The sequence below is a fragment of the Salmo salar genome, chromosome 15 (genome assembly GCF_965601325.2).
Source record: "Salmo salar chromosome 15, fSalSal1, whole genome shotgun sequence".
NCBI classification, from domain to species: domain Eukaryota; kingdom Metazoa; phylum Chordata; class Actinopteri; order Salmoniformes; family Salmonidae; genus Salmo; species Salmo salar.
This window is the reverse complement of record NC_138305.1, coordinates 45,278,025-45,291,992: the sequence shown is the minus strand read 5'-3', so window position 1 is coordinate 45,291,992 and position 13,968 is coordinate 45,278,025. Positions and strand designations below refer to the sequence as shown.

General features: G+C 44.0%; 1 protein-coding gene across 7 annotated transcripts in view; it reads right to left on the bottom strand.

Annotated features, from left to right (window-relative positions):
• LOC106571434 (atypical kinase COQ8A, mitochondrial) overlaps positions 1-13,968 on the bottom strand; it is a 31,124-nt gene that overhangs the window by 1,668 nt on the left and 15,488 nt on the right. For 5 of the 7 annotated variants that reach the window (XM_014144527.3, XM_045695724.2, XM_014144529.3 and 2 more), the window contains 9 exons: positions 9,442-9,516; positions 6,290-6,415; positions 4,157-4,242; positions 3,736-3,876; positions 2,949-3,030; positions 1,891-1,984; positions 681-822; positions 348-455; positions 83-148 (listed from right to left, as the gene is read on the bottom strand). In XM_014144527.3, coding sequence (XP_014000002.3) covers positions 83-148; positions 348-455; positions 681-822; positions 1,891-1,984; positions 2,949-3,030; positions 3,736-3,876; positions 4,157-4,242; positions 6,290-6,415; positions 9,442-9,516 — 920 coding nt within the window. The remainder of the gene's footprint in view (positions 1-82; positions 149-347; positions 456-680; positions 823-1,890; positions 1,985-2,948; positions 3,031-3,735; positions 3,877-4,156; positions 4,243-6,289; positions 6,416-9,441; positions 9,517-13,968) is intronic. The other 2 variants (XM_014144530.3, XM_045695725.2) reach the window with 2 other exon arrangements.

The following is a 13,968-nucleotide window of genomic DNA, read 5'->3' as shown; positions in this document are numbered from 1 at the left end:
ACAAGAAAAATATGTCACACACGTAGAAAGAAATCATTATGGTCGGTTATGTTTTGTTGGGGGATATAGCCCAATAGCTCACCTCAATGTAGATGTCAGTGAAGTCTTCACTAAATCCTCTCGTTGCGCCGAAATCCAACAACGCAACCTACGGATGAAACAGTGGCAATGTTTAGTTATTCTAAGCATTCAGCAAAATCGTGCAACTGGATGGGGGTTACTGTATAGGCTTGACTCTACAGAAGACACCGTATTTACATTTAAACAGAGAGGACCTTGAGGAGGGTCATCAAAATCAGCGGACTCTAATGATGAAATCGATAACTAGAGTTAAAAGGCAGACTCACCCTGTGTGTCTGCGGGTCGTAGAAGAAGTTGGACCAGTTGGGGTCCGTCTGCATGTATCTGAACTCAAACAGCTCCCTCAAACACAGCTTCAGGATATTCTCACAGATCTGACAGAGAGAGAGAGAGATCTCATTTTCATTCTGCAGTGTGGCCACCAAGGGGCAGTATTACACTGGTGTATGAGTTGACGGAGAAAGGTTGTTGTGGTGGCGTTTGTCTAACACAAGCTTGGCAAGAGAACACACACATTCCACAATATACAGTAGGTAAGTAGTAATCACCAGAATGGTGCAATTTTTTGGTTATTGAATAAAGTTGCAGCATGTGCTGACCTCGTTCTTGAGTTCCTGGGAGAGTTGTTCAGCCTGGTCCAGAGGGAAGCCTGGTACCAGCTCTGTGGTGAGGACGGCGTTGCTGCTCAGCTCATCTATTACGTCTGGTACGTAGAAGAACGGATGGTCTTTCAGCAGCTCTCTGTACCAGTCACATACATGCAACACTCATCAGACACAGGAACAACAACATACAGCTCTGAAAACTACTGCTGGATAAGTCAGCAATTAGGACTAAATGGGAGTATATGTACATTAATTGTGACAAAGATTCACGGGATCTTTAGTTTGCAAATAGCATTATAGTCCTATGTGAGTTTAAAATATCACCACATGATCCTCTTTTCAAACTACACAGATTCATCAGTGTAGTGTAGGGCTCCCGAGTGGCGCAGCGGTCTAAGGCACTGCATCTCTGTCCAAGAGGCGTCACACTACAGTCCCTGGTTAGATTCCAGGCTGTATCACATCCGGCCGTGATTGGGAGTCCCATAGTGTGGCGCACAATTGGCCCAGTGTCGTTAGGGTTTGGCCCGGGGTAGGACGTCATTGTAAATAAGAATTTGTTCTTAAATGACTTGCCTAGTTAAATAAAGGTTAAATACAAATAAATAAAATCAGTGAGTGTCCTCAACAACAGCAGCTCATTGCGTCGCCACAATCCCTCAAATAACCCTCCGATGTCTCCACTAACTCCATGTGCTTGGGCTGTAGAAATCACTGCTTAATGGGGAGGGTGAACCATGTACTGTATGACTATGCATAGACGGGAGAGGTGTCACTGTCTACAGTCAAGGTGAAAAGCATATGTCATCCACAGCTGGTGTGTACTGCGTGTGTAACAGGAGCCGCCGCTCTGGACATAAACCCTCACCCTGCCTGCCCGTCAACAGATCATGGAACGGGGACAGGGGACATGAGGAGAGGGCATGCGGAGGGGGTGCTTGTTGTCTCCTTGTATTATTTCCAGTATGTCTATATTTAAAAGCTGGCTGCAAGCCAAATGGTGCACCTTCATATCAAAACCTAATGCTCCCCAGAGGGCTAGAGCGGCTATTCTTAGCCCATACAGGCCAACTTCATCCAAAATATAGCAATTTTACCCCCTTTACTTTTCATTTCACGAGCAGAGCAATGACTTAGGTTAGATGATGAAAGTAGTTACAGGGAGGTGGTCTTTAAGAAGAAGCTTGTTGTTTTCATTACTCACTTGAATTTCTTGGCACATTTGGCCTCTCTTATGTAATCACATTCCAGCGCCAGCTCTCTGCTCATCACCTCAATCAAATGCTCAGGGAAGAGACCTGCACAAGATTTAAACAGAGGGAGAGAGATAGGGAGGGTGAGCAGAAGAGAGAGGGAGGGAGGGAGAGGGTGAGCAGAAGAGAGAGAGAGATGGGGAGGGAGAGGGTGAGCAGAAGAGAGAGGGAGGGAGGGAGAGGGTGAGCAGAAAAGAGAGAGAGATGGGGAGGGAGAGGGTGAGCAGAAGAGAGAGAGAGAGTGGGGAGGGAGAGGGTGAGCAGAAGAGAGAGAGAGATGGGGAGGGAGAGGGTGAGCAGAAGAGAGAGAGAGATGGGGAGGGAGAGGGTGAGCAGAAGAGAGAGAGAGATGGGGAGGGAGAGGGTGAGCAGAAGAGAGAGAGAGATGGGGAGGGAGAGGGTGAGCAGAAGAGAGAGAGAGATGGGGAGGGAGAGGGTGAGCAGAAGAGAGAGAGAGATGGGGAGGGAGAGGGTGAGCAGAAGAGAGAGAGAGATGGGAGGGAGAGGGTGAGCAGAAGAGAGAGAGAGAGAGTAGGGAGGGAGAGGGTGAGCAGAAGAGAGAGAGAGATAGGGAGGGAGAGGGTGAGCAGAAGAGAGAGAGAGATAGGGAGGGAGAGGGTGAGCAGAAGAGAGAGAGAGAGAGAGAGAGAGAGAGGGGTTGATTATAATTTCTCTTTCACGTAGAGGATGTGTGCTCCAATCGTTCCTGGCTCAGTGGAAGCCCTGACTGATGTGAACGAGTCACCCTACCGAGGATCAATGATGGTCTCTTCTCTGCTGTCTGTGACACTGCATGCGTGTGAGAGCAGGATCGGAACAGGATAATAGTGTTTGCTTATAGGGAGGGGGGCTGGAAAATCCCCACTATTGTACGTAATGTGAGCCATGTCATACATGTGATTAGACTATGTCGAGCCATGTCATACATGTGATTGGACTGTCATGCTATGTCAGTTGTGTATAGTATGAGCCCATAAATAACAAATTCAATCCCTCCAGGGGTCGTCACCTTCAGGCAGCGCGTTGCTCATGGTGAGGAGGGTCATCAGGTTGTTGACGTCACTGTCGATGCTCTTAGCCACTCCGGGGTACTGCACGGGACAAACAGAGCAGGAGAAACAGCATGATGAAACAACCATGTTTACCAGTTTGACATAAACCTGCCCTGACGTGAAAACAAAACTGCCGTTATATTGTATATGGGACATGCTAATGGAGCACTTAGCTCTTGTCTATATACAATTTGAGATAAACCTATACAGTTTATAACAAACATGCTTTCCATGCTGTAGGTCTTTTGACTGGTGAACATGTGGGAAGAGCTTACTCTAATACAATTTAGATAAACAATACTGAGTTGACACGTAAGATTCCCAAGTGCTTAAAAAGTTGAAAAAAAAAATAGACTTGTTTGATTTCTTCTTGAAAAGACGAGCACTGCCTTCAATGCAGCCATGAGAACAGCAGAAAAGCAATCAGATTGCAGAGCCAATGCTGGTGGTCACTGCTGACATTCAACATCGGTCATCTCTACACTGTGGACTTCTACAACGTGACGATGCAAGATACCTTTAATGAGGTTGTAAAAAGCCTATACTGTGTGCGTTAATGTGAACTTGTACTATTACTAGGGGACTTTTTAGGAGGGTGCAACGTTACATTTCTATCTGAACGTTCTGTATTGTTTCTAAAAGATAGTCTGTCATATAGAGTAGGGAATCATGTCCGCTCAGCTCTATTCCTTACATTTCTATCTGTAACTCCAGAATAAGCAGCAGCAGGTTTCTCTATCTCACCTGGATCTTCATGGCCACCTCCTTGCCATTCTTCATCTTAGCCAGATGGACCTGTCCGATGGAGGCTGCAGCAAACGGACGTTCCTCAAACGACTCCAGCTTGTCCCTCCAGTTAGGGCCCAGGTCGTTGTTGATGGACTTCTGCAGGGACAGGAACACAACCACATATACACTGTTGAGGGAGCTGCCATTGGTTTGTCTGTCACGGAGATGGGCGTTAGTCTTCAGTTATGGGCCCTCATTAAAAGACTGGGGTTCAACAGATCTGATCGTAATCTGTTTTTCACCTTCTTGTCTTACTGACTAATGATTCAGAGAGCTGCGTGATACTAATTTGTTTTCTAGTACCTCTTTCTAGCAAGAGGCTAAAGGACTAGTGAGGAGGGGACTTAAGAGCAGGTTATTAAAGGTGAAACCTTACCGTCATCTGTTTGATGGGCATGAAGTCTGCACTCTGTCTCACACGCTCAAAGATCTTGGCCAGCTGGGGGTTGATGAAGGCATCATCTGAAGGAGAAGGACAGAGGAGAGAGATGAAAGTGAATGACTGATCATACAACAGTCAGAACAAAACATGAGACAAGCCATGTTGTTCCTGTCTGTCAACCTGTTCATTACACTTTGCACCAACACAGGAAAGGAAATCACAGGTCTTAATCGCAGTATCCTGTTCAGTTCAACTCCAACACGTTGAGTAATAAATGAACAATCACAGGTCTATAAATCATCTTTAAACCCTTGGCGCCTCTGGGCCTTATCACAGTAAACAGTTCAATCACGGAGATTATCACAAGTCCTCGCCAGTGTTCACTAAACGTCTCTGGGAGGCAAACACATTTGGCACAGCAACAATCTTCACATAGCTTTAGCTGGCAGTGCCTTAAAACGGACCCTCAGATGTATTATAGCAACAACGTGGTGGGAGCTGGGCTGCAGAGCATTGTGGGAAAGATCTATAACCGGGTCACCATTCCGACAACAAGTGGAAAAAGGCAGCAGAGGAAAATGGCATCAAACACAGATTAAATAAAACCCAAAACACAGTGGTCAGCAGAACACTCACCTATTCTCTGAATCACATCTGTCGGCCTGTTTTCTGACCTGAGAATTACTTCTCTCGTTTAAGCGTCGGCTGCACTTAATAAATGGAGGGATCAACTGAAGTAATGGTGATTTTACCTTTGTCTTACTGTAAATTGCTGATTATCGTCATGTACGTTTATCCTAACTTGGATGAGGACTGCTGAACAGACACGTTTTTCTGTTATGATTAGACAGCCATTGCTATGCAACAACCTTCCTAGAATACCAAGCCAGTTTGAAAACCAGTTTTTATCTAAAATCATTCAACACGTTTTAGAACAAAGGACATTAGCCTAGACACTATCAGTTTACATAGGGAAATATCAGCGGAAATATCAGAGGCCGGTCACTTCAAACTCAAAGGTCACAGTTCTGACATAGTTGGTGGCTTATTTTTAGCCCTGGCAATGCCTTGGCTGTTGCTGTCCATCAATAGTAAATTTGGTACGTGTCACACAACTGACATGGGAATGGCGGGAGAATGCCATTTAAAATAAATACATGATTTAACCTTTATTTAACGAGACAAGTCAGTTAAGAACAAATTCTTATTTACAATGACGCCCTAGGAACAGTGGGTTAACTGCCTTGTTCAGGGGCAGAACGACAGATTTTTACCTCCTCAGCTTGGGGATTTGATCCAGCAACCTTTCGGTTACTGACCCAACACTCTAACCACTAGGCTACCTGCCGCCCCCATTGCCCTGTGCATTGAGTTGCATTAATCTTATGCTGGGTCTGTGACACTGTTTACCAGCTAGCTGGAGCAGTTAGAAACCCTTTCTCCCCTATATCCTACACATTACAATGCTCAGGATTTGTGACGCCATCTCCATGGTGACCATGCAGACCTATAGGCAGGCTTGGCTGGATAGCAACTACTCAAATTAGGGGCTCGAGGGGTAAGCTTCCCTCTAAAGCTGTACCTGCTTGACAAACTTCGAGCACTAATCTGACTCAGCGCCAAGCAGCACTATGAGAGCACGCTTTGCGTGCCAACACTCAGAAGGGCGGGCAAGGCTGTGTGCAGGGGGCAATCTATTTTTAAAATCAGAACCCCACTCAGATTCCCAAAAACAAACAACCCAGCCCAGATAGACAAGCAGACAAGTTGGCAAGCTAGGAGGCCAGTAAAAAGTCAATGTCAAGGGCAACACAGCAGGGTCCAGCCAGGCTAAAATAAGTGTTGTGTGTTGTTGTGATCTGACCGGAGGTGTGGTGAACTGGGAGATGTATGAATAGATAGATGCCAGTGAGGTGGGAGAGGCCAGAAATAACTCTGATCTACAGAGGCTGGAGGGAGGCCCAGTAGAGGTTATGAAGATGACTCATGAGTGCCGTGACACTAGGGTTAAGGGTCATGAAGCCTGCCACGCTGCAGCACAGTAGACACAGTTGAAGAAGGCAGTAAACAGAGGGAATGGCCCAGACACAAATAAAACACACAGGATCAAGGTTTGCCAGTAGTCACCTTGAATGCTGAGCATCTGGCCCAGTTTGAGTGCAGCTCCGCGGACCTTGCACAGCGTCCTGACGATCCGCTCTGCGTTAGCCTCTGATAGGAACGGACTGGAGTCCAGAACGGCCTTCTTGTCAGCTGAGGGGAGAAATAACAGTCAGCTCTATGCTAAACTCCGAGGTTGGCGTGGAAAATGTAGTTGTAGTGATTATCCTGGTGAGAGGCAAACTAATGTTGAATCTCATGGGTTTTGTGGATAGATAGTGCAGGTCTGGCTTAAGGGAGATAATGCTTTCATAAATAGCATCTAACGGCAACACTATTTACTCAAACCAGTGGTGATTCCTGACTGAGGAGAAGGCCTAATGCGGTGAGAGAAGTGTCACGTCCATGCTATTGATACTCTCTCAAGACATGGTAGAGAACACCAGCGCTCTTCCTCACACCCCATTCCCATCTATCAGAGAGACAACTTAAACGTGTTTACTAGAAGACTGCAGAGACGTGAATTGTGGATGTCTTTCCTGCCAGTATTGTACAGTTTGTTTAGTCCATATTCTGTTATTGTATCAGCTTGTACGATGTAACATATTAATTATAGAAAACTGGGCATTTTCATAAACCAACTGACTTAATTAAAAGCAGGATAAAAAAAATCTCCCGTCCTAGGTAGTGTTTTGTGGGGCCACAGTGTCTCCTGACCTATCCTGTCTCAGCCTCCAGTATTTATGCTGCAGTAGTTTGTGTGTCAGGGGGCTAGGGTCAGTCTGTCACATCTGGGGTATTTCTCTTGTCTTTTCCGGTGTCCTGTGTGAATTTAAATATGCTCTCTCTAATTCTCTCTTTCTTTCTCTCTCTCTCGGAGGGCCTGAGCCCTAGGACCATGCCTCAGGACTACCTGGCTTGATGACTCCTTGCTGTCCCCAGTTCACCTGGCCGTGCTGCTGCTCCAGTTCCAACTGTTCTGCCTGCAGCTATGGAACCCTGACCTGTTCACTGGACGTGCTACCTGTCCCAGACCTGCTGTTTTCAACTCTCTAGAGACAGCAGGAGCGGTAGAGTTACTCTCAAAGATCGGCTATGAAAAAGCCAACTGACACTTACTCTTGTGTTACTGACTTGTTGCACCCTCGACAACTACTATGATTATTATTATTTGACCATGCTGGTCATTTATGAACATTTGAACATCTTGGCCATGTGCTGTTATAATCTCTACCCGGCACAGCCAGAAAAGGACTGGCCACCCCTCATAGCCTGGTTCCGCTCTAGGTTTCTTCCTAGGTTTTGGCCTTTCTAGGGAGTTTTTCCTAGCCACCATGCTTCTACACCTGCATTGCTTGCTGTTTGGGGTTTTAGGCTGGGTTTCTGTACAGCACTTTGAGATATCAGCTGCTGTAAGAAGGGCTATATAAATACATTTGATTTGATAGTCCCCACAGTAGTTTTTTTCTTATGCGCTCTGATGACAAACTATACTCTACCACTACATACTCACTCTGTATTGTGCAGAAATGGTGCTCATTTTAGAATGAATGTGTGCTTGAATACCATCTATGACTTATCAAGTTTGATCATTTCTGATAACTCCTTGGATTAAAGGTTGATCTCAATTCAAAGCCCTAGATTCAATGTACTGTCTCTCTTCCTGGGTATTAAAGGAGACAATGAGCACAGTTACATGCACACAATAATATGACTATTGTTGATAATCAGACTAATATAATAGTATGTTTAAAACGTTTACATGCTTTGCAAGAAGAAGGATTTCCCTAATAATCCTCTTTACATGGACACATCTGAAATCAGGCTACCTGACAAGACTTGATAAATGCAGAAAATGTCCAATCATGTGATTTTTTTTGGCAAGGCCTATTTGATTTGGAGTTTGGACATATAAAGTTTGCATGGAGGAAAACTATTGATGCGTACTTTTAGTTTTTACAAACTCACTTCACTCGGGCAAAAGAGGGAGGTAGACGCTACCGGTGCTGGCGCAGATCAATACACCACTGGAACGCCAATTAAGTGGTTTACATGTCCTAATAATTCAAAAGAAATCAAGGGGTTGTAATCGGCGTACGCTTACTTCGATTTTGACCTTCCGCTGATTTTAAGATAGTCATATAAACACCTTACTCTGCTTATTGCATAGTCTGCCTACTGCCATAATAAGTTTAATATCAAATTATTAGTATGCATGTAAATGCACTCAATGAGTATGTTTACATGCACAGTAATAATTCAATATTAAACAGAGTATAGCGGTAGGCAGACTATGCAATAGTCATATAAACACCTTACTCTGCTTATCTTTACATCGGCGGAAGGTCAAAGTCGAAGTAAGCATACGCCGATTAAAACACCTGGCTTTCTGAGCAATCTTTCAAATGATTAGGATGTGTAAACACCCTAGTCGGCGTTTCAGCGGTGGATTTGATCTGCGAATGTGCCAGCACCAGCGAGCCTCCCTCTAGCGTGGGTGGAGTTCAGAACAACAGAATGTATGCGTTTTAGAAGTCGTTTTCACATACACATTGAACTCAGAACCAAACATGCTTCCAAAAAATAAAATGGTCGCTGTGGTAGAAAAGTTTATTTTGATTGGTGATTTTCTGCCTTTATCTTAGTACCATCAGGTAGCCGGATTTCAGATGTGTCCATGTAAAACAGGATTATTCTTCTTGCAAAGCATTATATTAATCTGATTATCCACAATAAAATCGCATTATTGTGTGCATGTAACTAATTAGCTCTGTGAATGGCTCTATAATGTCCATCTCCCCTGCACTACATTAGACTGCTAAACCACCTCCACTTATTTTTTGTAAGAGCTAAGACCACACTCATCAACTGAGCCCAGCTACAGTAGAGTCTAAGAACTATAGCCTAGTGTGTTAAACTACAATGAATTATGATAGGAATTATGCCTCTCTGCATAGGTGACATCATCATATCATGCCCTCGTCCAATGCATGCAAATGAAATAGGTTACAATGTAATTCTTAGAAGAATTAAATCATGTCAGACATGTCAAAGGGGCATTGCCTGCATGTTACTGCTGGGTAAGTGTCTAGTACGTGAGTGTGCATGCTTGTACACGTAATGTGAAACATAAGCCTGTTTCCAGTTACCATCGAAATCAGTTTATGTTAAACAGTTACCGTTTTCCTCACTTGGCCTCATACTCTTCTTTGCTACCTCAGCCAGCGCTCCAAAGCCCAGCCCTACAGCAAGACCTGTAGACACAACCCACAGTGTTAACAATCACACAACAACCCATCCTGACATAACATGGTGTTAAGATCTGGGTCATTCAGTAGGGTACAACGTACGGGACGTTCAGATAGAAATAGTTTGTGTAGAACAGACATGGTTCTCTGTCATGTAGCGTAAGGAATCATATCAGCTTTATATATGTAGGGTGTCCAATCAAAAATGCTTCTTTTGACAGATGGGTAAAATAATGTTAATTGTGCATTCGGAAAGTATTCAGACCCCTTCCCTTTTAATTCTAAAATGGAATAAAGAAATTTGGCAATCTACACACATTACCCCATAACGAAGAAGCAAAAAAAGGTTTACAGACATTTTTGCACATTTAAAAATAAAAAACAGAAATACCTTATTTACATAAGTATTCAGACCCTTTGCTATGAAACTCAAAATTGAGCTGAAGTGCATCCTGTTTCCATTGATCATCCTTGAGATGTTTCTACAACTTGGGAGTCCACCTGTGGTAAATTCAATTGATTGGACATGATTTGGAAAGGCACATACCTGTCTATATAAGGTCCCACAGTTGACAGTGCATGTCAGAGCAAAAACCAAGCCATGAGGTCGAAAGAATTGTCCGTAGAGAAAAGTACAGAGAGATCCTTGATGAAAACCTGCTCCAGAGTGCTCAGGAACTCAGACTGGTTCACCTTCCAATAGGACAACGACCCTAAGCACACAGCCAAGACAACGCAGGAGTGGCTTCGGGACAAGTCTCTGAATGTCCTTTAGTGGCCCAGCCAGAGACCGGACTTGAACCCGATCTAACATCTTTGGAGAGACCTGAAAATAGCTGTGCAGCGACGCTCCCCATCCAACCTGACAGAGCTTGAGAGGATATGCAGAAAAAGAAATGGGCGAAACTCCCCAAATACAGGTGTGCCAAGTTTGTAGAGTCATACTCAAGAAGACGCAAGGCTGTAATCTCTGCCAAAGGTGCTTCAACAAAGTACTGAGTAAAAGTGTCTAAATAAATACTTATGTAAATGTGATATTCCATTTTTAATACATTTGCAAAAATTTCTAAAAATCTGTTTTTGCTTTGTCATTATGGGGTCTAGTGTGTAGATTGATGAGGGGGACATTTTTTTGAACTAGTCATCTTCTCGAATCCAAAGGACATAAAACAATAGAGGAAAGACGGATATCGATTTTGAGACATGACATTAATTCCGATTCTTTTTCGAAGATTTCTCACAAAAACAAGAGTATCTGTGAAATGTCAACGGAACACTGAGCGTATACCAAGCTTTCTTTTACATGTAATTCAGCTCGTTTCGTGCCAATCTTGCGACCCGCGGAAACAACTTTGAAGGCGACGACCACAAAATGTAAAATCCTCAAATTGTTATGAGAAACCGGCTCTGCTATGTCAACAGAGCTTGGTGCTTATTATGGGATGTATTCGGTTAATTAGGTTACAAAATCTTACTTTTAGGATATCATGTTAATGATATGTTAGAGAAAGACCCCACTGAACGATTCAGAACATTTACAATCATGTCTTGGTAAAATTTATTTTATAACATAAGGAAGTAACATTTCATCACCAAAGCGCATTTTCGGCCACTCTGGGCAGAGTGGGTAGACACCCTACTATATGTTATTTCTGTCTGCAACATTCAGATGATTGTGCCCTCCTTAAGGCAAACCAGCCTTTGATATGTACATTTTCTTATTTTCCATATTGTACAGAACATCCCAGGTACACCTATAAATTGCTTCCCACAGCCTTTTGCTTCCCCATGATACATCAGTCAGGTCAAATCAGTTCCTGGTAGCTCATGGGACATTCACTTATGCCACTCATCTATTTAAGACAGTGATGGAGTTCAGTTCAGACTTTGTTACATACAGATGTTATCTTAAGAAATGAACAGAAGTTTAGTATAAATAAACATGTAGAAGGTATTTTTGGTGTCAGTGATTATTTTACCTTTTTGTTTATAACAGTCGTCTATTAAATAATCCCCCCTTTTCCTTTTTGGATAGCACATCTAAAAATCCAATCACAACAGCTAACTAACAGTGAGATGCTTACTTACGGGCCCCTTAACAATGCAGAGAGAAAGAAAATAGAGAAATAATAGAAAAGTAAAACACGTAATAATAAATACACAATGAGAAACGATAACTTGGCTATAAGCATTGGGTACCAGTACCGAGTCCATGTACAAACATAAAATCCCTTTGCGATTCATTCTGGCATAGTCCTCTACTTTCTAGTCAATAAGCAAGTAGGAATGTGGGCACAGAAAAATTATGTGTCACTGTACTGAGAATATGGGGGGCATCCATATCTACAGCACAGAATGAAGATCACAGCTCACTGGCTCATTCCATGGCATATAAATGTTAATCAATAGTGCTGAGTTCAGAACATTTTATACCACAACCCACATGGCACAGAAACAAAAACAAGCTTGGGCACAGGCCAGGCAGTACAGCCTTCCTACAGTACACTAGTATGTTATATAACTCCACCATGACGTAATACTATCCATAAGAAATCACTGTGCACAAACCAGCTGGGGACTCCCCTGAAACGCTGTTAAGTTAAATGTGGTCGACGAGCGTGCACCATTTGAACCAATGACCTTTGATAGATATCCAAAACAAGTCCAGTCTTGTCCCCTTCATCAAGGCTGAATTCTAGGTCATATCATGCCAATGATTAAAAAGACACCGTACCTGTGCTCCCAAACACCAGTGTGTGTAATCTTGTCAATGATTGAGTAGCACTTCCTACACTGGAGAGATCCCTAAGGGTTGTTGGCAGGACACATTGATAGTGTGCATGTGCATATATATACTCTGAAATATGTTCAGCAACTGATTTCTTCACTAACGTTACATTGTCCTCTGAATAAATCGAAGCAACACATTTAGAAAGCTTCACCATGATATTAGGATATCTTGTTTACACCCATAGACTCCCTCAGGATTGCTCCGTTCTTGGTAAACTGCATCCAATCATAGCTCAACTTCCTGAGCAGTAGCTGACTAAGTCCTTCTGTCAGTCAAGTCAAAGAATCCTGCAGAAGTTCAAAGGGGTGACACTGAGTTACGCCGTCAGCTCCTAACACTGTCATACCACAAAGCTGCAGGCTCACCCCGATCACCTTACAGAAATAGAGAGTTTTGTTTATGGTGAAAAATAGATGGCTTGCTTAGGACTTGACAATAACAGCGGGGGCTGGGGGTTCATAAAAAGACAACTGGTCAGACAACTTCTGAACATCCTGCTAACTTCCGTGGTAAGACTACAATCTCTCCATGGAAGCATCCATGTGTGGTGTTTCCTGAAGCATCATGACTACCTGTCAAAGGGAACTGAAACTCAGAGAGCATGGTGTTAATTTATGTATCCATAATCCAACCCACAATAACAACCAGGAGAGAACAGGAAACCTGCATGGTGTTCATTTATGTATCCATAATCCAACCCACCGACTAACAGACATCAGGAACTGGATCGCCTGTCAGCAACTCTATCTCAACGTGTGACCAGTTGATGGTCAGTCCTCGGGGGACAGTATAGCACTTTTCCCCTGGAGGAGCGGGCCCTGGGCTGGGTTGCCAGCCTACCAGGTATCCCCCTGAGCCATGATGGGGAGGGAGAGCAGACCAATAAGGCTCCAGAGTGCTGGACTGACAGGTGTCCATCTATTGAGACCCACATCACTCAAATGCCCCCAAACCCGGCAACCCTGATTTCCAGCTGAATGATGGAGTGATCCGTCAGCAGATCCCTCTCCGAGACCCGCCCCGCCGCCCAATCTCCCATGATGCTTGTGGTAGTGTGGTGCCCTGACAGAGAGAGAATGCCGGAGCTGGCCCTGTAATGTATAAAGAAGGTGTCAGGGCCATGTATGGACCCAGAGTAAACAGGTGCACCTAAGTGGCTTTCCTCTCACTTGAGTATCGGCTCGCTGCGTGGATCTGATAACCTCCCAAACAGCCACAAAATGTGCAGCATGCTGGCAGAGAGATGGATGACCCAGGCCGGGGCAGGCCAGGGCCGGCTGTCAGTACAGATCCCAGAGATCAGCTGTACCTAGGCCAGGATATCAGCTAGAAATGCTGCTCACTACCTCCCTTTATCATAACATGAGCTCCGACTCATTCAGCCTCTGCTGCCTACAGCTGTAGTGTTCTGTCCTCCTCCTGTTCAGTCAAGCCAAGGTGATGTGGTGGGACGCTCAGATATCATAGTGCTTACATGACAGACAGCTCGTTGCGTCCCATCTACAGCTGTAGTAGATGGAATACTGTACACACACAGAGTATATATTTATACTCCGGACTCCGACATTGCTTGTCTTAATATTTCTATATCTCTTAATCCCATTCTTTTACTTTTGAATTTGTGTGTATTATTGTGTACTGTTAGATATTACTGCACTGTTGGAGCT